The 24,322-nt window shown below is 39.9% G+C and overlaps 1 protein-coding gene across 5 annotated transcripts in view; it reads left to right on the top strand.

Annotated features, from left to right (window-relative positions):
• Positions 1-9,268: 9,268 nt before the first annotated feature.
• The window catches only part of BACH1 (BTB domain and CNC homolog 1), a 33,094-nt gene continuing 18,040 nt past the window's right edge, over positions 9,269-24,322 (top strand). The window contains exons 1-3 of one of the 5 annotated variants that reach the window (XM_082337738.1): positions 9,269-9,420; positions 20,786-20,853; positions 22,964-23,261. In XM_082337738.1, coding sequence (XP_082193864.1) covers positions 23,022-23,261 — 240 coding nt within the window. In that variant the 5' untranslated portion in view covers positions 9,269-9,420; positions 20,786-20,853; positions 22,964-23,021. Of the gene's footprint in view, positions 9,421-9,692; positions 9,800-9,835; positions 9,964-10,001; positions 10,027-17,838; positions 17,864-20,785; positions 20,854-22,963; positions 23,262-24,322 lie in introns of those variants that run through there. The other 4 variants (XM_082337741.1, XM_082337739.1, XM_082337740.1 and 1 more) reach the window with 4 other exon arrangements.

The raw sequence follows: 24,322 nt of genomic DNA, 5'->3' as shown, positions 1-24,322 counted from the left end.
TTTCCAACTGTCAGCTTGCTGTTTTCAGCAACTTTCATCCTCTGACAAGAGACGACCACTGGTTTGTGCATCCTCTAATGCTCTGTTTTTGAGAAAAAGACTCCATCCCAGTCAGACCCAGTACAAAGAATTGCAGGTATATTTCTCTCTCTTTTTGCATGTTGATGGTGATACCTCATTCTGTGTCTTATTTGCACTGGGCTACCTTTTGCTGTGTGTAGCAGTTTTGGGCTCTTTGTGACTTTCACAGAACCAAGAGATAAAATCAAAAGTAGAGTTTAAATTGGCCTCATTTTCCTTTCGGTATGAGTTGTGCACTTAAACCGTGACTCATCACGGCTTGCAGTCACACCCAAGCGCACGATGAGCTGACTGGCCAGTCGCTTGAGAACAGGAGGAAATTCAGATAGACAGAGCAGATGGGTGAAGACTGGCTCCCTCCCCTTGCTGGATCACCGCAGTGACAAACAAACCAGTAATCACTCCGGTTTCTCAATTGAGGCTCCAACTCGATAATGAGTCCCAGAAACCGAACAGCTTCTGTTGTGGGGCATTTAACGTGCAGCTCTAAACAGAAGCAGGCACTGAATCAATTTTTCCTGTTATGACAAATAGGAAAATGTACAACCTCAGAAAAATAAATCCCCTTTTCAGAAAGCTGTAACAGTAGCATTAATATGTCGAACAGTCAAACTGCCTTCCCAGCAAGTCATTGTGTGATCAATACAAACGTAGTAGGTTACAATAAGAACCTTATGCTGTGAAATTAAAACCTAGCCAAGCATTTGAGTGTATGGTATTCTTTCCTAATTTTGGTATGCTTTCTGATCTTAGCCAGGTCTTCAAATACATCATTTGCTTTTGCAATCACCCTGTGTAGCAAAAGCAAGCTGGGTGATCGTAAAGAAGAACTTATTTAAACAAAAGAGTAGCTTAATTAGGTACTTTAAAAAATAATTATGTTATACCATGCTGCAAAAAATCATATGTTGTCTCTTCTTTATGCCACTGTCAGACATCTGCAAAAGCAAATGCAATTTCATTGTTCACTGTTCTGGTCCTGGTATATTTACAATAGCCTTCAGACAGCCTAAGTGTAAAAGTCCTTCAGAAGCTTTCTACCAAAACATTTTAAAATTAATCCTTCTTTGGGCATTAGACTCAAAAGGCAAATACACTTAGATATACTGGAATGACAATTCATTTCCATATTTTCTTTCAGAGTGCTTGAAATGCTTCTGTCTAATGCCAGAAAACCTAGCCTTTTGAATCATTTAACCAGTGTTTTTGTTGTTCATCTGTCTGTCTTGGTTGTGTCTGACCTCTGTGATGATTGTAATAGAAAAAACATTCAGCTTTTCTTTCCTTTCTTCACTATGACTCAACATCCTTATCCTCTCAGGGGTATGACTACAGTTCTTAGGGAATCGGTCCAAAGTTTCAAGATTTCAAGTATTGCAGAGATTTATGAATCTGCATGTGTGTGAGAGAGAAGCCACTTCTTTCCTGCTTTCAAGGGTCTCACCCACAAATACTTTTGTCATTTAAGAAGACTCAGGGTACCTCCTTCCATGGATATAATGAACGTTCCTGGGTTTTCATCTGGGGGAGTGGAGGCTTTGCATTTTACTAACAGAGCAACAAACCAGTACTCCAGATAGCCCTGATAATGTAGCAGTAACGAGCAGACTCCTCAGTTAGAGCAGTTTAGAGTGAAAGAAGAGCCCCAAACCAGACACACATGGAAATAATGCACTACCAGCTCCTACCCTAAACTAAGGGCGTGCAGAGGGGCCATCCCAAGTTGCTCATTCAGGAGACTGTCAATAGACTAGATTATAAATTAAAGAAAACAGATGGGCTCTTCTTTCCCTAGTACCGCAAAGGCTGTTTTCTGAAGAGATGACTTTCTTCCCCAGCATGACCCTTTCATAGGGGAAGGGCATACGGAAACGGTGGGGGGCTGCTATGCATTTAGTTTGTGGTCCTGGGAATGCACATCCTCAGCCCCCCAAGCATGAAGTGTTTCACCAGCTCTCCCTCCATCTTCCCAAAACCTCGGTGCTTCCATGAATCTGCTTGCAGATCTGCATCTGGCTGAAAGCTAAGCTTCTGCTGGTTTCATGCTTAGTGGTTTTTCTGCTGCAGGGAGCTAATTCATCTAAAGGCCCCACAGCTGCGATCCTGCAGCATTACTTGAGACTAAAACACTCATCGAGCCCCGGATGACATACACTGGCTTTCCCACATAGTCTGAGGTTTCCTCCCAGGCTTCAAAAGAGCCACTGTGTGATAATGCCTGGTCTGGACAGTCTGGCTGCAGTAATTTCACCTCACCTCTTGAGTATTTCTGGTCTTTTCCCAGATCCCTCACATCAGGCATTGCTGTCTGACAAAATTACAGCCATTACCAGTTTTACTCCAGGTTTCCAGGAAAGCAAATTTTTCATGAATAAATCAATTGTTTTCCTCTTTCAAGCTAAGTACCCAGATGGGGCTTTTTTAGCTGTCCTGCTGCAGTTCTTATTCTTTGGTCTTTTCATACCTTTCCCTCAGCTTGTCTAAGCAGACCTCTTATTTTCCACAGCTAGACAGTTTTAAATCTGTTTCCCACCTTTTTGCCATTGTTTACACACGGTTTATAACCCTTCTCACAGAATCAAAACAAAAATCTCATTCTTTCCAAGAAAAAAAAAAAGTCTGTTTTTTTCCCATTGAAATATTACTGTTTAATTAAAGGTTGCTGTTTTTAAAAATAATATCTGAAAAAAAACCAATCAGTTTCAACTGAGAAGCCAATTTTCATTTTAAGAAGCTTTGATGAGAATTTGGACCAAATTAGCTTTAGATTTAAGATAATCACTTTTAAAATTGCATTTTAAAAGACAGTTTACTAGAATAGGATTTACTTCTAGATGAAAAGCATTTTTTCTCTTTTTTTATAAACAGGGAATTTAAAAATATTTTCCTGTGATTAACAGTATGCTTTCCCAGAATGAACAAAAGACTTTTTTGTAAGCAAGAAACCATGAAAAATAAGCATGTGTGTTCCTAAGAATTAGAACAGTGCCACACACATAGAGCAAAAGACAGTATGGAAATAAATCCCAAAAGAATGTATTTAAAGACTTCAAAAACCATTTTAAAATAAGAGTCAGATTTTCAGCTTGTACATATTGACATAGCCCTGAGGTTTCAGTCACTTAGATATTTCACATACCATAGTAGCTCCTTGATAGCTCGAGTTACAGTTAGAAAATGTTATCTAAGTGTAGATTAAAAAACAGCTTTTGTGTTTGCAAGTTCACAGGAGGGAGTGGTTTGGTTTTCACTTACTGGAGTGTAAATGGACTAGTCTTCTATATGACGCCTACAGAATTCATATTTGATGTGGATGTGCGTACAACGGGGGCTTCAGCCTCTGCCCTATGAAGCCAGGGTTGTAGTTTCCACCAGGTGACTCCTGACACAGCTCGTGGTGTCGACAAGCGCAGGAGTACACCAGCAGGCCACGAGCTCAATTAGTTGTTCCAGAGAGACCAGACCAGTCCCAGTTGGGATCTTTTCCCACTCCATCTGCTATCACCGCATGCATATCTTGCAGATGTGCAACACAGCTGCTGTACGTACGCACAGAAAATCTGCGGCTCCTGGGAAATACTGGAATCGCTGCACATGCATGAATGTAATTTACTGCTTACAACACCAGGGCCAGTGCTGCCAGGAAAGCATTGGACATACTTCATTTATGCAGTGCATTGAATCTCTGTGTGTAAACCTGGTAGGTGTCTAGGACAGCAGCATGTCTATTACACCTGATTTACTGCAGTGATCTGTACACTTGTTTGGCTTACGACCAGAAATGCTGGATTCGTTATGTATGTCTAATCAGTCCGGTACAGTGTAGGTAAGGCACCAAAGACAGAAACCCTCTTCTGACACTGAGGTAAGCATCCCGCTCAGCCAGAAAAAGACTGGACATTTCATGATGAAAGGAAGATGGGTCTTTTAGCACCTATTTTTCTCAATGACTCCACAACACTTGCTCTAGAGGATACTGATCCCAGCATCCTGCAGAAGTATGGGGGCACAGGTTCAATTAATGCGTAGTCCTCTGAGAGCTATGCCTCTAGCCTAGCCCAGTTATCCACCTTCCCGCCACAGACAAAGGTGTGAGGCAGGCATCCCCAAAAGGAGTTTCATCACACCTGTCTCAGACACCTACCATAGGAAGGGAAGAATTACCCCGTGGAGATGCCTATCTAGTTCCATTGACTGCACAGAAGCCTAGATAAGTAGCTTAGACTAGACAGTTAAATTTTAGATGGATAAAGATAGGTGAGATGAATCTCACCTTTAGCGTTGGGATATGTTGCAATTTACTTCTGGAGAATTTATTAGCCAAGTTTCTATGGTATGAAACCAGCTTCAGCATAGGAAGAGAGGGCAAGGGCAGAAAAGATCACACACAGTATTAAAGATGGCCTAAATGTTCCTTATTTTAGGCTGTGCCCTGTAGTCAACACAACTAACCTCCAGAGATAAGACCGCTTTCATCTATCTGGGCCTTTACCCATCCATAGGTTAGCCAGGGCTCAGTGAAATTGAGCCACAAACTAGTGCTAGGTGCATCTGGTGCATCTGGTGTGCCAGAAGCAGTAAAAAACACTAGTAAAGAGACAGGTATAGCCAGGCTGCTTAGGGAAAAAAACAGCATTTGATATCATGGGAATTAAAATCCCATTAGTGTTGTCAATGTATCAGAAAAAAAAAATCTATTGCAAAAAAAAGGGACATTTTTCTTTGTTTTCTTCTAATTATATTGTTATTATTTGTTATCACGCTCACTAATTCTGTGAGCATTTATCATCTCAGTTTTTTATATTGTTTTATCTTTAAAACATTCATTATTCATCTGCAGGAAGACGTACTTCCTTGTTTTTCAGCTTAGCTCCCAGATCTCCTTTTTGCTGGTTTTACTTCTCCTTTTTAGGAAAAAATGGACTAGTTTTTTACTTTTCCTCTCTCCAGTTGTGTCTAATTTCAATGAGGAAAGTACTTACTTGGTTCTTCAGTCCAACTATGAGTGAGAAGAAGCTATTACGCCACAATTTCATTCCCTATTGTGTGGGAAGTCAGCATTGCATCATCCCTAGGACAGAAAACAAGAGACGAAGATCCCTTCTTGGTGGGAGCAGTCTAAGATTTGGTACCCAAAGTAAGAGGTCCTTTTCTTTTGATTTATTTCTTTTTGTTTTGTTTTATTTCTTCTCTTTTCTGTTCCCCTCTCTTCCCCACAAAAATATTAAGTGTAAGACCAGGAAAAAAACCCCAAAACCTCTTCATCTAGGTGTAGGTATTTTAAGTTTTCTGCTTATGCTTAAACATTGAGAACATCCTGCATTTCTGCAACGCAATTTTTACCATCTAAAAGTTGTCTTAAAGCTGCTTTCTTCATATCTGAGTACTAGCGGATTGGGAATTACCAACATGTGTAAGAACATGAGAACTACAAGTCACAGAAAACATAAAGAGCAACTGTAGAAACTTAGATTCAGAATACATTAAGAACTGGTAGTACCCGAATCTCAAGCAAAAAGGTACTATTCGGATACCATTATCAAATAGCTGTCCTTAAATTTATTTGCCAACCAATTGCTTATGTAATTTTGTAATGAAACTCTGGTTGTACGGGGGAATATATTGACCAACTAATAACTAAAAATAATTAAATGTTGCCTTCTTAACGAGGCGAAAGGCAGTTATTGAACAGTCGTTGAAGGAAAATCTGTATTAGCCTCTGTCAAAACTGAAAGCCTCAGAGTTTTGTTCAATACACTCTTCATATGAATGGCAGAGAGAACCACACCCTCCCTCCACGATGTGCGATTTTGCTGAATGTGAGATTAAAAACATCTCAGATGCTCATTTTATAATATAGCTGTATTTAGCAAATTGAGGCCACCAATAATTTCTTGCTTAATTAAAATATGGGAGTTGTATAAACATAGGAATAACAGTTGTGTTACATATGAAGAGAACTGTCAGAGGGCTTATTTTGATTTACAAAGTACTGGATAGAACTTGTTCCTTTAGCAGAAACACACGTGAACAGATTTGTCAGAGGATTCCCAAGGAAAAAAGGGGCATGGAGAGGCTATCCTTCCTCCTGGTGGGGCATTCTTCTCACCTCAAAGGCATCATACCTCCTTCAGAGAACGTTCACAAGATGATCAGCGTGTAAAATGAACAAGCAAAGACCACAAGTGTATGCGTTTCTAAGTTAGTCACTGAACATCCAGATTCCCTCTTAATTCAGCAATTATTTTTGAATCTTCCATTCCTTGCCTGGTCCCATCCTTTACACCGCTGTTGTTCTTCATACTCCTTCAGCACCTCTTTTGATTTGATACTTCCTTTACTTCATTAGCTCCAGCGTGGCGTAGGTGCAACATTTTCATCCCGGCTGTTAGCATGGATGATCATACGGGCATATCATCCCGTTTGCTGCAGGCCTTTCAGAGAAAGCATTGCTTGACTAATCTCAGGTACTGCCAACACAGTAGATTGTTTACGTTATTGATGTTGCTTTTATTTATTTTGTATGATTGTCAGTTACAAAAGACAACGGTTACTCAGCTGTATTAGCCCACAATAAAGACTCTAAGAATCCAGGCACATGTAAAAGTAAAATGAAAGGTGTGTTGCTTTGGAAGGTGGCTACAGTTTATGTGCCAGGCCTACAGCAGGTGTAACAAAGACAGACTTGACTTTCCCCTGGTGCAAATCTATACAAGGGGTTAACATCTATCTATCTTGAATGTTGCCTTTGGAGGAAAACACAGCTTTTATTTCTCAGACTTTTCCATCTGCGTGCACAACTTTCAAAGTAAGTACTATGAATTCTGAGCCTGGGGCAACCGGGAAGCCTTGAGTAAGGAATCTGGAACTGCTACTTGGGGTATGGTTGCACATCTGCTTTTACAGTTCTTTGGGTTGTCATTTTTATTTTGGGTGCTAATGAAGATGTCCGATTAAAGAAATGGAGACAAAGAAATACTAAAAAAATGCACCTTGCAAAACTAAGACTAAAGGACTTAGAAATGATCCAAAGAAAAGTGAAACCTGTCTGTGAAATGCAGCCACTCCCCGCTTAAAAAAAAAAATCCCATTCAGAACCCTCTTTTCAGCTAGCAAACAAATCAATAAAGCAGCAGGGATTTCCTGTCTGTTATCAGTTTTAATCTGGTATAATGACTTTTGAAGAAAGCTATTGAAAAGTTCCTTTCTAGTTTGCTGTGAAAATGAAACTGTTTGGTTCACTGGGCGGGGGTGGAATCAGTTCTAGATCCCTCAGACCTCCTACCTGTGTAATTTCTAACTGGCTTGCCACTGAAAGTAAATAAAAGAAGAACTTCATTAGCATTACCATTGTAATGGAAGTAACTCCGTAGAAAAAAGTATTAATACATGTAGGAGTAAAGTAATATATAAAAGTATGGTTTTAAGAATGACACTCCATGCTTTTCAAACATAAGCATTTTTCCCCATGGTTTCATCTGTTTTTGAATTATGCAAGGTCAGTCATTACACACAAACACAAGGGCAACTCCCCCCCCTTCTAAACACACCTATCTATCACCTAAATACCACCAGTAAGATCTTGCTCATACCTTCTCCAAAAATTCTCAGGGAGGCTAAAATGAAGTTTAGTTTGTTTAGTTCAGTAGTTTTGTCTACTGTAAAAACAGCTCGAGAAAGTTACGTGACACTTAAATACAGTGCAAGACAGATTGTATGTTTCTTACCTGCTTTATTTTATAATTCAAACGTAAACAAAATTGTTAAACCTTCTTAAAATTTCATAACAATGAAATTCCCATTAGTATTCTTGGCAGTGCATCTTTTGCCATCATTAATGTTTTATTCAGGATATGCAGCTTCTGGAAAGAGGCTGCCTTCAGTGCTGTCCTTGAATAAACAGGTACATGGAAGTTACCTGCCTCTGATCTGGCCAACAGAGAATATTTTCCCTTTTAATATACAGAAGAGGAGATGGTTTTTTCCATCTTTCAATCAGTTTCCCTTTGCATTGCCTTCAAGATGATACTGGGGAGAACAAGCTGCCCTCTGGCTATTTTTAGCAGAGGGAAAGACCTTACTGCTACTCTGAGTTGCTTCGGAGAGACTAATTACCTGCCAGAGCCTAGAAGAACTGAAAATTCTCTGGTCCTGGATGGGGTAACACACAGCAGCGGTTTCTAAGCCATCCTCTTAGCTATCTGAGACTGAATTTGTACACGTAGATGGCATCACACAGAAATACTTGTTGGGACCTGAAAACAGTATGCAAGCTATATAGACATAGCACTGGACACCCTCGTCTGCCTTTCAATAGGGATACTAGCTCAACAGTAACACCACCCCATCTTCAGTTCTAGCACTGGTGTGTCTGTTGCTAGCTGAAGGCTATCTCTTCACCACAACTCGCTCCGCAGTATTTTTTTGCCTTACTTGACATCTTATCTCCTCTTACATAGCGCAGCACGGAGCTCGATAGCTGGCTGACAAATCAGACCCAGACAAGGACGAGGTCTGTCAGCAGGACGCTTCCAGCAAGTCACCCTCACATCAACACAGCCTGAGCTCCCAGAAAGCATCTCAGACCACACCACATAAGCTCAGCAAGTCACCGAGTTCTACCAGCAAAAGCTCCCTTGCGATGGTAGCTTTACAAAACGCTAGTTTAACATTTCCTGCCACAAAAGTGTCGCTAATCACGTTACTGGTCAAGCCTGTCAATCGGTGGCACTTCCCAGCACAGGCCTCGCACTGCATTTCTAAAGAGTAAGAGTTTTACACCAGCAAAACACAAGAAGCCCGTCCGCCCTGTCACGTCCCCCCCTCCGACACCACACGAGGCGACGACCGCCTGGCTGCGGGGCCAGCAGCGGCTGCCCTCGGGGGGCACCTACGGCTTCCCGCCCGCGGAGCCCCTTCCCCTCAGAGAGGCGGCGAAGGGGCCGCCCCGCGCCCCAGCCAGCCGCCCCGGCGGGCGGGGAGGCTGCCGGCGGTGCCGGAGGCGGGCGGCAGGGCCCAGCGCTGCCCCGGGGAGCGGCGCCGGCGGCGGCGCGCACGCGCACTGCGCAGCGGTGTGGGCGGCTGCGCGTCGGCGGGGAGCGCCGCGTCCAATCAGCGGGCGGGGTGTGTGCGCGAGGGGAAGGGGGCGGGGGGGCAGGGGCGGCGGGCGGGTAATGTTGTTGGGAGTCACCTGACCGCTCGCGCCGCAGTCGGGCCGCAGCCTGTGCCAGGAGCAGCCGAGCCCGGGGGAGCGGCAGGAGGAAGGGGGCGAGGCGGTGGCGGCGGCGCTGCCCTTCCCTCCGGCCCGCGGGCGAGCGGCGGCAGGAGGCAGGCGTTGAGGTGAGCCAGGCCGAACCGGCCGCCGTCGGCAGCGAGCGAGAGGGCGCGCGCGCCCGCCCGTCCGGTGCCCGTTGGGCTGAAGAGGCTGCGGTGGGGTGGGGGCAGCACCATTCGGGCGGGGGGGGGGTGTGGAGGGGGCTGAGGCGCGTCCGCAGGGGCGGTGTGAGTCAGCCGGCCCCTTCCTCCCCCCCCGCTCTGCGGCCGTGTAGTGGCCCGTCCCGCCGCGGCGGGGGCGGGCGCTGTCGGACCCCGGGCGAGGACTGCGAGGGCGGCGGGTCCCGCGGGGGCGCCAGGCCGGCGCAGGGCGGGGGCGGAGGCCCCCTGTCAGCGCTGGGGTCCGGGCGGCGGGCGGCTCCCCCTCCTCGGTGCCGTGCCGCAGGTATTGCCCCCCGCTTCCCCCGGGGCCTGTCCCCAGCGCCGCCGCGGTGCTGGGCAGTCTGTCGTTACTCACCGTCTCGTCCCCGGGTTTCGCGGGTGCCTGTGCGCTCCGGTGACACAGGCGTGACTCTCCCACGCCGCGGTCCCTGGCCCTGTGCGAAAGAGGTAGCTGAGCCCTGCTGGAAATCCGGCGGTAACCCCGCTTTGCCTGGGTGAAACGTGCAGCTGGTGTGTTTAGTGTTTGTTACCCTCTGTGGGAGCTGGGGAAGGTTTATTTTAGACTGTAAACAACGAGATCCAAATCCTGTCTGTCTTGTTCTGTACCGCGAGATACTTGGCATGCTTGGGGGCATGCTGAAAATGTAGTAATTATAAAAGAATCGTCACCTGCTTTTCTGTCGAATTATATTTACATTCTCCATTTTAGTATGGCAATATAACAGTAATCCCAAATTCATATGCATCTGGGTCCTCTAAATGTTTGTTGAACTAAAAAAGGAAAAAGCAAATGTTCTAGCAGTAAAGGTAGAGTGAAGATAACTGTATATACAGTTTCATCATGCAGTAACTTTTGACAGATGTTAATCTGAGGCGCTTCAGGAAGGCACTTTCAGTGTGGGAAAAACATATGTGACTGCAGTAATGGAATAATTGCAATCCAGAAAAACTGTAAATTAAGGTTACACAGCACTCTGAGTACTCTACTAAGAGAGTTGGTTCTTTAATCTCACATATTGTGCCAAATTGAAGAGAAAAGGAAAGAGTATATTACTGTCAAACATGGTGAGTCCAAATTAAAGCAACTAAGACATTCCAAATTTTATTTTGTGGTTTATGAGTTTAACTCTAAAGGTGACTTAAATGGCATAATTACTCTTGGATGCCCTAACACATGGGAGTAAATCTGTGTGTATGTTAGCAAGCAGTGAGGCCCAAAAATGGCAGATTTGCAGAGAAACAGTTGTTGCTAGAAACAGAATATCCACACTATGCTTTTCAGAAGGGCTTCCTTCAAGCTAACTACTGAATCCCTTAGTATTTTGACTTTAGATATACTTTCAGAGTACATTTTCCAGTTTAATTTAGTCTAAAAACAACCTACTTTTGTTGTCCATGTCCATCTTGTGAAGCACAGTAAGTGGGATGTTTGGGAAGTTTGCTTCCCAAGATGTGGAAGATCTTGGTGTGCTAAGTATTTATTTGCTTTTAATAGATTCTAAAATCCTTATGCTAAGAAGCAGTAATAATTTTGTGTTAATATACAAATTGTCTAGTATTAAAAAACATACTCTTTACCTGATCATTTGGATTAGGTGGCACTCTCATTGGGCGTAGAATAGAGATGATTTTATACGTGAGTTGTGTGAGTCCCAGATAACTTTGCCCTATGTTTTAGGGAAACAGCTCAACAAGTCTCCTTGTCATGTCATTCCGACAACACCCCCTCGCCATCACCTTCCCAGTTTTATAAGATGAGGTGATTATACAGATTGTTCATGGAATTCCTTTTAATTGTAGAGATGTCTTTTTCCCTGCACTGGGCATGCTGGGGTGAGGGGCAGGAGTGGTAGGTCCGTCAAAGGATTCATGTTTGTGTCTGAGTGCTGGTATTTTAGTTGTCCCTTAGAATTCGACCACCAAAAGTTTCATGGGGAAGGTTTTAGGGGTAGAAAAAACCCTTTGTGGTATTTATGGCATAAGTCCTGTTTATATGCAATCCTTAGTTAAACCATAGGTACCGTGTTAGTTGATGCAAATGTGGCTAGGAACAAAACCTTAAGTGGGCAAAAAATAACTGCTGAAACAACCGCTAAGTTGTATGAATTCAGCCTAGTATGACAACACTGCGGATAATGTATGAGGACCCACCTGCAGCTTTCGCTACCCACCACCTCCAGTTCACAGGTTAGTGGTGTGGAGGGGAAACAAAAGTAATAGAAAGGCTCACTTTGCTATAACAAATCATAGGCTGTATCACAAAAGTAACTCCATCTCCAGCAGTATGCTGTATTTTTCAGTTAAGGTCTTTTTCAGGCTGGAGGGAAGTTTTGTTCTTGTTAAGTAATACAAAGTGAAACCCTAGTATTTTGTATAAATGTGAGTTAGCAGGTCAGAGTAAGGCTCAACTGACTGGTCAGCTACTGAAGCTTTAGAAAGGAGGGGGAAGTGCGCTATGAAGGGCAGATTGACTTTAGAAGCATTGGTGAAATACAAATAAATTCAGTTTAATCATTAGCCATACATTGGAGAGCGGAAGAGGTAGCCTAGGGTATCAGTCAGTCAAAATGCCTTTAAATGAGAGCCTGCATCTTAAAGAATATTCAGTTAGTCTTCAGAATAATGTCGAGATAATTTGTTTGTGAATGACTTCATTTGAACTGTCAAGATAATGTTTGCAGGTGTTTGTTTGGATTCCAGTATTGGCCCATTGACTAATACTTTGATAAGTAAATAGGTAGCGTTTGCTATCCCTGTTTACACTTCTTTTAAGGTCAGTATTTTCTGTCTGAAAAACACTTACTTACATCTCAGCTGGTAAGGCCGTGTCTTTTAACATCATATATCAGAGAGGAAATGATCTACAGTTTCCTGATGGGAAAACTGAAACACAGTTTTTTGTGCTTTGGTGGAGGTCTTTACTAGAATTATCACTTGAAGTCTGGTCTTCTGCATCTTTTTTTTCCTTATTGTATAAATATTGCCAATTCTGATGAACCGATGCCTTTCTGTTTTCATAGAAATGCTTCTGAAGTTCGTTCTGATTTATGTCTAAAATATCCGTAGAATTTTCTTTCAGTTTCACATACTGTGAAGAACAGTTGTGGAAACAAATCGGACTTAAAAAGCTAATACCAGAAACAAGATTATGAAGATAATTTCCAAAAAGTATTTTCTTTGACTTGCCAATATATTTGCTTCTCGGCTCTTTCAGGTTCTTGTGTCCTTCTAAGTTAGAGTAAGATACATTAGAACCAGAGATGGTTAATTTAGTATTCATTATAAATATTTTGACATACATACTTGCGAATGGATTCTGACAGTCATTAAAATAATTCATGTGCTTTGTTTAATTGTGGCAAGGAGTAGAATATGTAGCTGTAAATGCAAAGGTATTTGTCCTTTAAGTAAAGGCAAGAGTTGACAGTAGATGTTAGTTGTGCATGCTTTACATTATGTCAGTTTACCCCTTATCATAAGCGAATATTTTATTATCTAACCTCGTTCTTATTTAAAAAAAAAACAAAACCAAAAACCCCCAAAAAACCCCACAATTTCTACTGGTATTTTTGGGGTGTTGTGTTTGTGGTGTTTTTTTTGTCATTGGGTGTTTTGATTTTTATTTTTTTTCTTTAGGTTATCCATGCCTTTAGGAAGTCTGTGCAATTGTTGTTATCTTCCCAGAGTAACTCTGTTTAAATACCAGCAGAATTGAAGGATTATAAGTGGTGAGATTTTGCTGCAAAGGAGTCTTTGAAATCCCTTCAGTCCCATTTCATTTTTTAGCACTGAAACAAACCAAATCCCACAATATGATTTTTATCCCTGATCCAAAAAGTAAACAATTAGTGTTGTGTAAAATAATGTTAAACTGCAAAGTAGTAATGTTTTTTTCTGGCTTTGGTATGGACTGCTTTATGTCATCTTCTGAGGGAAATTCTTCAAAGCTCTGCTCCGTGGAAGATTTCAATGATTACACAGTGTCAATCCTCCCCCTGCCGAATTCTCATGTAGCTTGCAAATATTAAAAGAGTGAATATTCAGGCTTAAAATCTGGAAAACAAATTAAGACTCCCAGTGCAGACTTAAAACTTGCCAGACTTCCCGTGATTCTTTTTAATTCTCACTTGTGACTTGACAGCAGTCGAAATGCTGTGGTAAGAATTACGTTGCAGAAATACAACCTAGTAATTTTTAAAAAGCTCATTTATGTAATTAAGCTGTGAAGAACATCATCCAGGTGTTTAGACTAATAAATAATACAATTTAGAATTTTAATTATGAATATGCTAATCATCCAAAAATGAGACATACTTTTTTTTAGATGATAAAGCATTGTTCTTATGAAGCAAAGCTTACTTTTTGCCTGTTTTAAGTCACTTTTTTCTTTTAAAGTCTTTTTGAACTAAAGATGGAGAAGCAATAAACATGAACACTAAAATGCTTGTTCATTCCTTGTCAGCATAACATGAATCAGCAGCTATTAACTGCTGTAGGCATTCATCTGTAACATAACTTTATTTCCTTAAAAGGAGAGGTAGCTGGGGGCAAGGACATAGATATAAAACTTGAGAAAAAAGCCCTTGCAGTGTATTTTGAATAAACTGTCTCTTATCCAAACTGTCTTGTTTTAGCAGTAGTAAATGATAGTTTTCCCCTTGTACTTGACATCTGTGGATGGCAGATTTGTTTGTTTGTTTGTTTTAAATAGGATAAAGTAAATGTAAATGTCCACCCTAAGTTGAACTGAGGGAGATAAGTGACCTGCTGAAAGTTACTCAGTAGATCAGTGTAGGGGTCAGGAATAGCACCCAGAGTTTGTTTTTTTCCAAGCTATTTTTTGGGGGTCTACAATGGCTTTTTTTCAACTGTTCAGGAATTTAAAGTGCTCTACGAGTACAGATATGTTACAGGCATGGTGATAGCTGAGCAGACCTTTGTCTGCTAGGTGATAAAATAATCTTGCTAGTTTAATCATGATGGTAATCACAACTGCAATTGCATCTGGATGTCCAAGTTCAAGCAGCTCCAATAGCAGCGACAGCAAAGGTGTCCCATCTGGGTTCTGCAGCTACTGAAGGGGAGCTTCACTCTGTGCTTTCTCTTATTTCAAGAGCTTTACCTGTGTACAAGTGAGAGTTACTGTGATTAGTACAGAGAATTCATATCCAGTGTGGTATTAGCGGATGGTTGTTCAGTAAGTAAGTAAAGACTAAGGAGCCGGGTTTTGTTTACTTTTTTAGTAAATTGGGTAACTTTTGGGCTGGATCATTTACAGGAAATTTATGGTAGCTGAAGGTCAGAAAAAAATCCCCATACGTATAGGCTGAGTTGATTGTGATGGTAAAGCCACATAATTGGTACCTGAGTCTAGGAATAAAAGGTTAGGTCTTCTTTTTAGGAATATCTGAAATGGATTTATTGACTGATGGAAAATAGGTAAGAGGCTGTTGCTCTTTAAAAGAAAGCACTGACTTGATACGATGTAACTCCCGTAGCTCATATATTTTTGCTTGGCTCTTGCTAGTACCATTGCTATCTTAGTAGAGCTTAAGAGAGAAGAACCACAGGTCAATTTATTCTGGTTTATTGCCCCACTTGCTATTAAGTGTATTGCAGGTGATGGTAACAATGTACATGTGTTTTATTTGACACTGAGTCTTTCACAGACAATCATTAGGTTTGGATGCTAGACTCGATTGAATCCAAATGCCTGTAGGTTCCCGTTGTATCTTGGTGACCATTAGATGCTGGATTTTCTTTTCCCAGGTCCTTAGATTTATCCCGAAGAGTTTAGATTGTAAGTTTGACAAATCAGCTATGTCTTTCCTGAAAGTGCAAGCCTTCTAAGTAGTAAAGGCATGACCATTATTGATTTCCATGGATTTCTGTGCTCTGATTTAGTATATTTTAAGGACACTTGAAACATTCAAACTCGGAATGTTCAAAAAGTATTTTGGTAAACATGTACACAAATCATAGGTGTGTCGTAATGTAAATAGAAGCAGAAATGGCAGTGATTTGCACTCTGAAACTTGTATCTCAGTTTTAAGGGCCATTTTAGTATTCTTTGGCTGTTTGCCTTAAGGAGTCTTAGAGCCTATGGAGCTCATTTCTGTGACTCATTCATTCTTTCAAGTTGTGAATTTTCTTCTGCTGCCACCAGTGGATCTTCCAGTGTCAGCTGGTCTGACGTTCCAGACACTCTAGCTGTAAAGCATACCCCTTTTTATGTTGAAATCTCGCCCTTTTCAGTTTTTGTGGTGTTTGAGTATAAACTAAAGGACACTGAATTTACCGCTGTGTTAGCTGTCTCATTGTTGTTCTAAGTTATTCTGTGGTAAAGTTCCTGGCAGCTGTCATAGGCAGGCAGAGACACTTCCAGCTGTTCTTTTTGTCGTCTTTGTTCAGAAAGAATAGTGCAAGTATACATAAACCAGCTGTAAGCATATAGAATTGGTGTTACCTGGCTGTTTTTCCAAGTTACTGAAAAGCTTAGTTGTAAACTGTTGTCCTGGTTTCAGCTGAGATAGAGTTAATTTTCGTCTTGGTAGCCGGTATGGGGCTGTGTTTTGGGTTTAGGATGAGAACAATGTCGATGATACACTGATGCTTTGGTTCTTGCTAAGTCGTGCTCAGCTGTTGCTAAATAGGTGCTAAGTGGCGCTCACACCGGTCGCGGTCTTTTCAGCTTCCCCTGCTCTGCCGGGGGCACAAGAAGCTGGGAGGGGGCACAGCCGGGGGGGGGCTGACCCAGACTGGCCCAAGGGCTATTCCATACCGTATGGCGTCATGCTCAGTGTATAAGCTGGGGGAAGAAGAAGGAAGGGGGGACATTGGGCGTGATGGCGTTTGTCTTCCCAAGTAACCGTTACGCGTGATGGAGCCCTGCTTTCCTGGGGATGGCTGAACACCTGCCTGCCCATGGGAAGCAGGGAATGAATTCCTTGGTTTTGCTTTGTTTGCATGCACGGCTTTTGCTTTGCCTATTTAACTGTTCTAATTTATTTTACTTCAGTTATTAAACTGTTCTTATCTCAACCCACGAGTTTTCTCCCTTTTACCCTTCCAATTCTCTCCCCCATCCCACCCAGGGGGGAGTAAGCGAGCGGCTGCGTGGTGCTTAGTTGCCGTCTGGGGTTAAACCACGACAACTATATGGCATTTTGAGGGGGTTTCTAACATTGATGCAAAATGCAAGATACTCTGTTTAAATCTTCATTTAAAGTCTAAAGAAGTTCTTACTATTAATTCACTGCATTGAATAATAGTATGTTTTGTTTATTTAATCAGTTTGGTTGATTTTTATGATCCTGTATGTTTGGCATTTGTTATTAATAAAATATTTTGGACAGAGTGTTCATTTTAGAAATTGCCTACAGAAAAGCTGGAATTCTTTGGTAGTTGTCCAGTTGGCATCTGGATAAGTGGCAATGATTTGGGATAATTGCTGCTGATGTTAATATTTGCAGTGAGCTGATGGGTAGTATAGTTGCTTTATTGTTCTATGGTTTTGAATGTTGGCTTAACATCTGCATATTATTGCTGTTGCCTCTGGTTAGCCTTATAACTTTCTCCTTTGAATGGGACTTCTGTTTTTTACCAGCTTTTTGCAACCACAAAGGACTTAATCATTATGGTAAATTGTGAAGTTTGGGCTCAACAACACAAAAAAAAGGCAAATGCTCATATTGAGCGTTCTATGTCAGTAAACATACACTGTGTGTTTTGCTGTCCTTTGCATAATGGGGAAAATAACTCATCAGCATTAAATACTTGAGAAAGTGGTACTGTGTCAAATCCTAACTTTTAGGAGTGGTTTGCTAGGAAGACCTATTGTAAAAGGCATTTACTGGTTTTATTATTATTATTTTAATATATATGCATATATATTTTATGTAAAAATTTATGTATTATTTATATAATACATTATTTCTATATTTACACGTATTATTCAAAAGTATATATACCTTTCTTGTGAAAGGCAATACAAAACTCTTTCCAGGACTGTGTAATTGTCTGAATTTTCAGAGACACACTTAAACGTTTATCAAGCAGTTCTTTTGCCCTACCGTAAATATATGGAGGTAAGCTGTTTTCTGTGCATGCTTTTGTCACCTTCAGTGACAACTTGATGCTTCAAAGCTTCCTTCACCTCTCACATAACACTTTTCTTGTTGACCACAGGATATTGAGTGCAGACTTTTACACGTTGTGGTGGTGCTGCTGAGTGTGAAAGTTAATGTACCTTGTGCCAAATACATATGTGTGTGGATGAGAAATACATCACACTATTATGAGTTTTATCCTGGTAATATGTACCTACTCTTATGTTATCTATTCCAAGGTAATATTATCTATTACTATTTTCCTTCTGTAACTTAGCAACAACAATTCCTTATAGCTTTACCCAGTCTCAGCCGTAATGATTATCATCTTTGGAATATATACTTTTTTTTTTAAGTATCAAATGGGGAGACTTTATGGTTTATCTAAAGACCTGCACCAAGTGACTCTTTAAAGCAGAGATCGTGGGGGAAGAAAGTAGAGTATCATTTAACTAACTTCTTTTATTCTGCAGTCAGCTAGGAGTTAAAGAGCAGTAATTACTACCAATTGTAAGCAATCAGATGAGCAAACCCGCAGTCTAATTTTAAAGTACTTACACTTACTATACTTTGCAATTACCTCCATGTTAATAATATAAGCTAATGAATAACTTTAAATGCATCACAAAAATGAGTCTTGGATGAAACCTGTATTTGCCAATGAGTTTCGATAGGCATCTTGCTCTGATCTCTACGCTGTGTACTTAAACAAATGTATATTCCTTTTGTAAATGTTGTTGCAGTGCTAATTTTCATTAATATAATACATATTTTATATGTTCTTTGAAAATAAATATGTATGTATCTAGTGAATTAAAAGTAGAGGTATCTACATTTACTGAAGATGTGGTAATTTTACAGGTACCTGTTAGGCATAGTTTTCCTGTTGAATCATATGCTAGTAGAGAGAAAAAAAAATTGGAGTTGCTTCACTTTGATAAAGCAGAACGAAGTTTTATAGCCAGTATTTAGGAGAAAATATTTTTGCCCTTATGCAAAACATTTTTTTATCTCAAAATCACTGTCCGACAAAGAATGGAAACTTCATAGTAGCATGCTTTGTTGTGTTTTCAAAGCAGAACTTGATTCATTCAGCTGCAAGTGTTCCTTTCTGTAGTTTTGATACTAGCATGTGTGTTTATATACATTCTCTCCTTCCCCCCCGCCCCTCCCCAAGACTATGAGGTTATTAGGTGCACAGAATTTCAGGTGAGAGGAATTTGAGGAATGCTCTTGTACTGACAGTACTAGTTTTCTTCCACTAACTGGGGATTTGTAGTTAGTGAGTTTTCATGTTGTTTCTTCTTTAATCCTTTCAACCTGCATTGTAAGGACTATTTTAAGTTTTGGAAGATCTTTTTGGACTCTTCTTATTTTTGATGGCAACTGCTGTATCACATATATTAAAGAATATTCTTGCGTGTTTTTGTTTCTTAGCATCTTTTGCATTCGGTCACATGGCTGGTTGTTGACACTGACTTAGTGAACAGTGATTTAAATATACAGTCATCTGCTAACTTCTGGAATACTTTCACAAGTTATCTATGGCTGCTTTTAGTTTTTCTTACATAAGTGTTAATTTTGAAGTAAAAATAGCATGGTAGAATAAGAGTTTTAGTCTGGTTTCCAAGAAAAATTAACTTGTGTTATCATTGTTTGTAGTGTCCGTTTTCCTTCTTTTTAGTAACTTGTTGCTGCTTTCATTTGAACTGTCTGAGAGGAGAGGAAAAATCTGATAGATAATATCTGTAGAAAATTATGTAAAATGGACACCTGCACTGGGAGGAAGACAGCCTAGAAGGGTCTGTTCTTGTAGGACAGTTGCAGCATGAGCTTGTAAGTTATAAAGCTTCTTCAGAAAGCACCACTGAATTGTTTTCTCCGCTTCACACTTTTTCCCCTCTTTGTCCATCCATAAATGAAATTAATTTTAAGAATTTCTGAGTGCTCCAGGAGAATATTAAAGTATAAGAAAATTAAACAATTTACAGAAGAGATGTTCTTTTTCTCTTTGGTATGACAGTAAGTCTTGTTGTTGTGGATATGTATATAACAAATCTACTTATGGACAAGTGTATTTTGTACTTACATGCCGCCGTGGAAAATCTCGTTGGCTGTCATGACAAATACTATCATAAATGTGGTACCATGCCTTTATTACACAACTGGAAAACAGAATTAAGACATTCACAAGTGTGACCTCTGTTAGTACTTCTCTAAAGTGTCACAGCTTTTTACAGTGGTTACGTTTTCCCTTTCCTGTTTGATGCTTTTTGTTTTCACCAGCATTTTCAGTCTTCTGCTTCTTGTCCTTTTGATTTCTCTCTTTATCATGTATGGCAGTAATTAGATTTACAAAGAAGACTGAGAGAAATTTAGTGTTTGAGTGTGGTATGTGTGGTGGGGTTTTGTTTGGTTGGTTGGTTGTTTTTTTTTCTAAAGGTTCTTTTAAATTTTGAAATGCTTAATGAAATGCTGCATTTTATATTTTGGATACCTCAAAAAAACTTGCATCCTGTTTAAAAATAGTGGGGATGTAACTTGGCTGATGAAATCTTCACATTAGGAAGTACAACATTCTGTCAGATTGAATATTTATTTTCACTTCTCAAGAAACAGAAGGTAGTGTTTCAGTGTTGAAACCTAATTTTTTTTGGCAGCAACAACATTGGAAGCTCACTGTCAGGGCTTCAAGTAGGCTGCACGCTGTTTTGAAAGCATGTTGGGTGCCTTGTGGAGATGAAGTGAAAAGGAGGGTTGAGTGTTCTCTGCGCATATATATGTATTTTATATATATTTTTTTATACACACACAGATATATACACACTACTGTTCCTTTTAGCCTTCCATGGTATGAAAGCGTAATGAGCTGAATTGGGTATTGGAACTGATTAGTGTATAAGGGAAAACCAACGAGCAGCATATATGATACATGGGTTGTCTATCTGAGGGTTGGGAGAACTTGGGACTTCAAAAGAAGAAAGAAAAAAGGACCTTTAAAGGCCTGTCTATAACTATAGTCTCCCTCATGAGTTTTGCCTCGGTGTTCACCCCAAAATATGTCCTTATCTTTAATACTTCCCTGCGCTCCCCACCACCCTGGATTTAGTCTTCCATTTTGTCCCCTGTTCCTTTATGATGATTTTTTTTTTTTTTTTTAGAGCTTCTGGTAACAAATATGGAGTCATTCTTTGTTAAACTGCGTATGCTGTAATATACGAAGAATATGGTAAGTTGAGGATATAGAGTGAACAATTTAGGAATACATGATTTATATTGCACTGCTTACTTCTCATAAGCTATTATAAGAATAGAATTTAATGAATAACTTTGACAGCTATTAACTGATTGGAAATTTAATTTAATTTAATCAGTTCTTAACTGATTGGAAATTAAATATTTCGTAAGTAAACAAATCTCTTTAGTCTTGTCATTAGGTATATGAAAACGTTTAAACTGGTGGTTTTACTTCCAAAAATAAGCCCTTTAGGGTTAACAGCACATGGTATAGCTATTGCTTAGTGGGAAAACTCTGATTTGTGTAACTACCCCCCCCCCCCCCCCAAACTTTTATTTTCACAAAACAAAATCTTGTCTGTTTAAGCAGATGCCCCAAAACAGACTTACTTTCTTTGTTTTTGCCAAGTTATGACCTGTACATTTTGTTGGTAAAGTTGACAGGGAAGTTGAGTGTACAGAGTTCCATGAGGGAGTGGGAAGGACAGGTAATCCTGATTGATGCTCAGCACTTTACCGGAGTCCAGACTGGTACTGTGCTACTACTGCCACTGGAAATGTGAATTTTTTTCTTCTCTCTTTCTGTTCAAAAGATCACTAAGAATGCCTGTATGCCATGAAAATAGCTTGAGTAGTGAGTAACCAGGAGTATAGCTGGTTTTTTTTGTTTTTTTCCCCCACTGTGTTTAAAAATGGCCATGCCCTCCTCCCTCCCCGTGTTGTGAAAGTTTGCCATATTTGAAAACTGAAGATTTGCATTGGCTACAGTTTTATTGTTGTTGGGAGCTGGCATACCATAACAACCTGTATTGAGCAATATAATGATTGGGTAGTCCTGTGTCAGCTGAAGTGTGTCTCAGCAACTGTGTTCAGTTACAGTAACTCTTGGGTAGAATAGTCCAGTGTAATCTAAATGCTCGGTTTGTTAAGGTAACACTTTTCCCAGTAATATCATATTTTCCTTGCAGGACAGTTCCAAATCTGGTTACATGGTTTCTTCCTTGAGCCTTAGATGCAAGGACACTTCTTATTAGGCTTTTTTCTTTTTCTTTTTTTTTTTTTTTTTTTTTTAACTGGAAGAAAGGCTCCATCTAAAGAAGATAGGATTTTAGAAATACAGTGTAAAGATCTGACTTGGAAATACTGTTTAACTTTGCACTCTCTAGGAGGGCTGACTTCTTCTTAGCTTTTTTTTTTTTTTTTTTTTTTTTTTCCCCAAATACTAGGAGTTGAGGAATAGCTTCAGGACAGTTACATATAAGTTTATTTCAAGGTTTTAAATATCATAACTTTTATTGTTGTTTATTATCCAATAAATACTGTTATTTCAGAACTTTGATGCTCTGTCACAAAAGGGATTCCATTGCCAGGTGATCTGAATCATAGTGATCAAATAGGAAAGCAAATTTTTAATAAGCATGACAATTCAAATAGTGATGAGCGGCGGGGGGGGGGGGAAGGCTGCATTAGAGAATTAAGGCAGGTAGAAAATAGGAGAACTAATCTGCTTTGAAAACAAAACATCAACCTACTAGAGAGAAAATGAGAGTATTTTACCAATGCCTGATTGGTTTAGCAGGCAAACTACTTTTGAAAGAAGATAGAACACAAATATTTTAGTCTGTACTGGGTGAATCAGTAAGCAGAAGTAGCTTACATAGTATTTTGGTGAATTTTGGCTTAATGCATCTGTTTTCTTGTTTCTCTTTACATTTTCATAGTGTTGAAGTCAGAATATACTGATAACTAAAAATAGGTTAAATAATTTTTCAGTGTAATGGTAAAGTTATGACTCCTAATCACTTGCTGAGGAAGAATCTGTTCTTTATCACTGAAGTCACATGAAAAATTGTTCCCTTTTTTGGTCTATGAAACTACTAAAGCAGTGTTTTAAGATGTACATATTAAGGTCTGGGTACTTCAAATGCTCATAAGCCTGTATTTATGTATTAACATGTATGAAATACTGAGTATTAATATTAGTCTTAAAAAGAATTAGATCAGGCAATGCATGTTTAACAGTTTGCTTGTTCTGTTTTAGTATCAGTAAGTTGCTGTTGGATATGACTTTCACGTGTACAACTCGTTTTTTCTTCCTCCAGATTTGAAGAATAGAAGCATGCTTTCCACTGAGACTTACACTACCATTTGTGATACAGAATGTCTCTAAGTGAGAAGAATAGTGTGGTTTTTGCATATGAGTCTTCAGTACACAGTACCAATGTACTTCTCAGTCTTGACGATCAGAGAAAGCAAGATATTCTTTGTGATGTTACTATTTTAGTGGAAGATCAGCGATTTCGGGCTCACAAAGCTGTGCTTGCAGCTTGCAGCAGTTACTTCCTTTCAAGAATTGTGGGCCAGGTGGATGCTGATCTTATCATCACTTTACCGGAAGAGGTGAGTGTCACTCCCTTCTGTATTTTACCTGCCAGTGCTTCTAATCTGTTTTGTTCAATTCTGTTTTACAGTAGGCTGGTGCTTAACTGAGAAGTTAAGGTAAGAGAGTTAAGAACTGAGGGGAAGGAATTTCTAAGTTGTAAAGCTGCCGTTGGTTGAGGTAAAGGCTAAACAGATCAGAGTGTATGTCACAGACTGAAGATAAGTGAATGCTTTCTTGGGGAATTTATAGGGGAGATCTTTTCAATTAAGTATATATTTTAAAATTGTGTGCCTGATCCAAAGCATGTAAGTTTGTCAAAAACCAGGCCTTAAACGGTAAAGAGGTATTGTAGAACTAATCCTCCTATATGAAAAGATAATACTTTGGGAGTAATAAATAAACAAATTAAAGCTTAAAATGCTAATACCTTTAAATCAGTGTCATTAAGATTTGGTTTCATATGTTTGAGTAATACAACCATGCTTATATTCCTTGCTTACTGCTTACAGTTAACAATTTTCTTCTGCTCAGTTCCCCGTCCTTTTTACACACTGATCATTAGCAGCTTGATTTTTTTTCCTGCTGTGTTTTATTACTTTTTAAGACTGAGAAAATGTATTGCAATTGCTTTCTTCTTTTACCTCTAAAATACATATTCTTAAATCAGATTGAATTTCAAGGCATTCAGTGGGAATGAGCCAGAATGTGACATCCATAGGAAAGAAAATTTATTATTATATATCTGGAGCGTCCAAGACATTCAAAGATTCCAGCTGGTATTTAATTAAGTTATAAGAGGAATAAGGCAAGCAAGTGACTGGATTTTTATATGAAATGCTGTGCTTGTAGATGAAAAGTGAAGAGCCTCCAAGCTCTCTGATTGTGCCCAACGGTAGCAGTAATCTGAAGAGTTGGTTGTTAAATAACCAATGGCTTTCTGGGAGGTAGTTCATGGTAATCAGCTTTGGGGGTAGGAAATAACATGAAAATTGTTGGCAACTCAACTAGAATCATTGAAGTTGGAGGAAAGGTGTGCATCAATGAATATTTATAGTGACATTGGAGATTACATTATAAA

The sequence above is a fragment of the Platalea leucorodia genome (genome assembly GCF_965183815.1).
Source record: "Platalea leucorodia genome assembly, chromosome: 2".
NCBI classification, from domain to species: domain Eukaryota; kingdom Metazoa; phylum Chordata; class Aves; order Pelecaniformes; family Threskiornithidae; genus Platalea; species Platalea leucorodia.
Note: the sequence above shows the minus strand (reverse complement) of the source record. Positions and strands in the feature narration are given on the sequence as shown.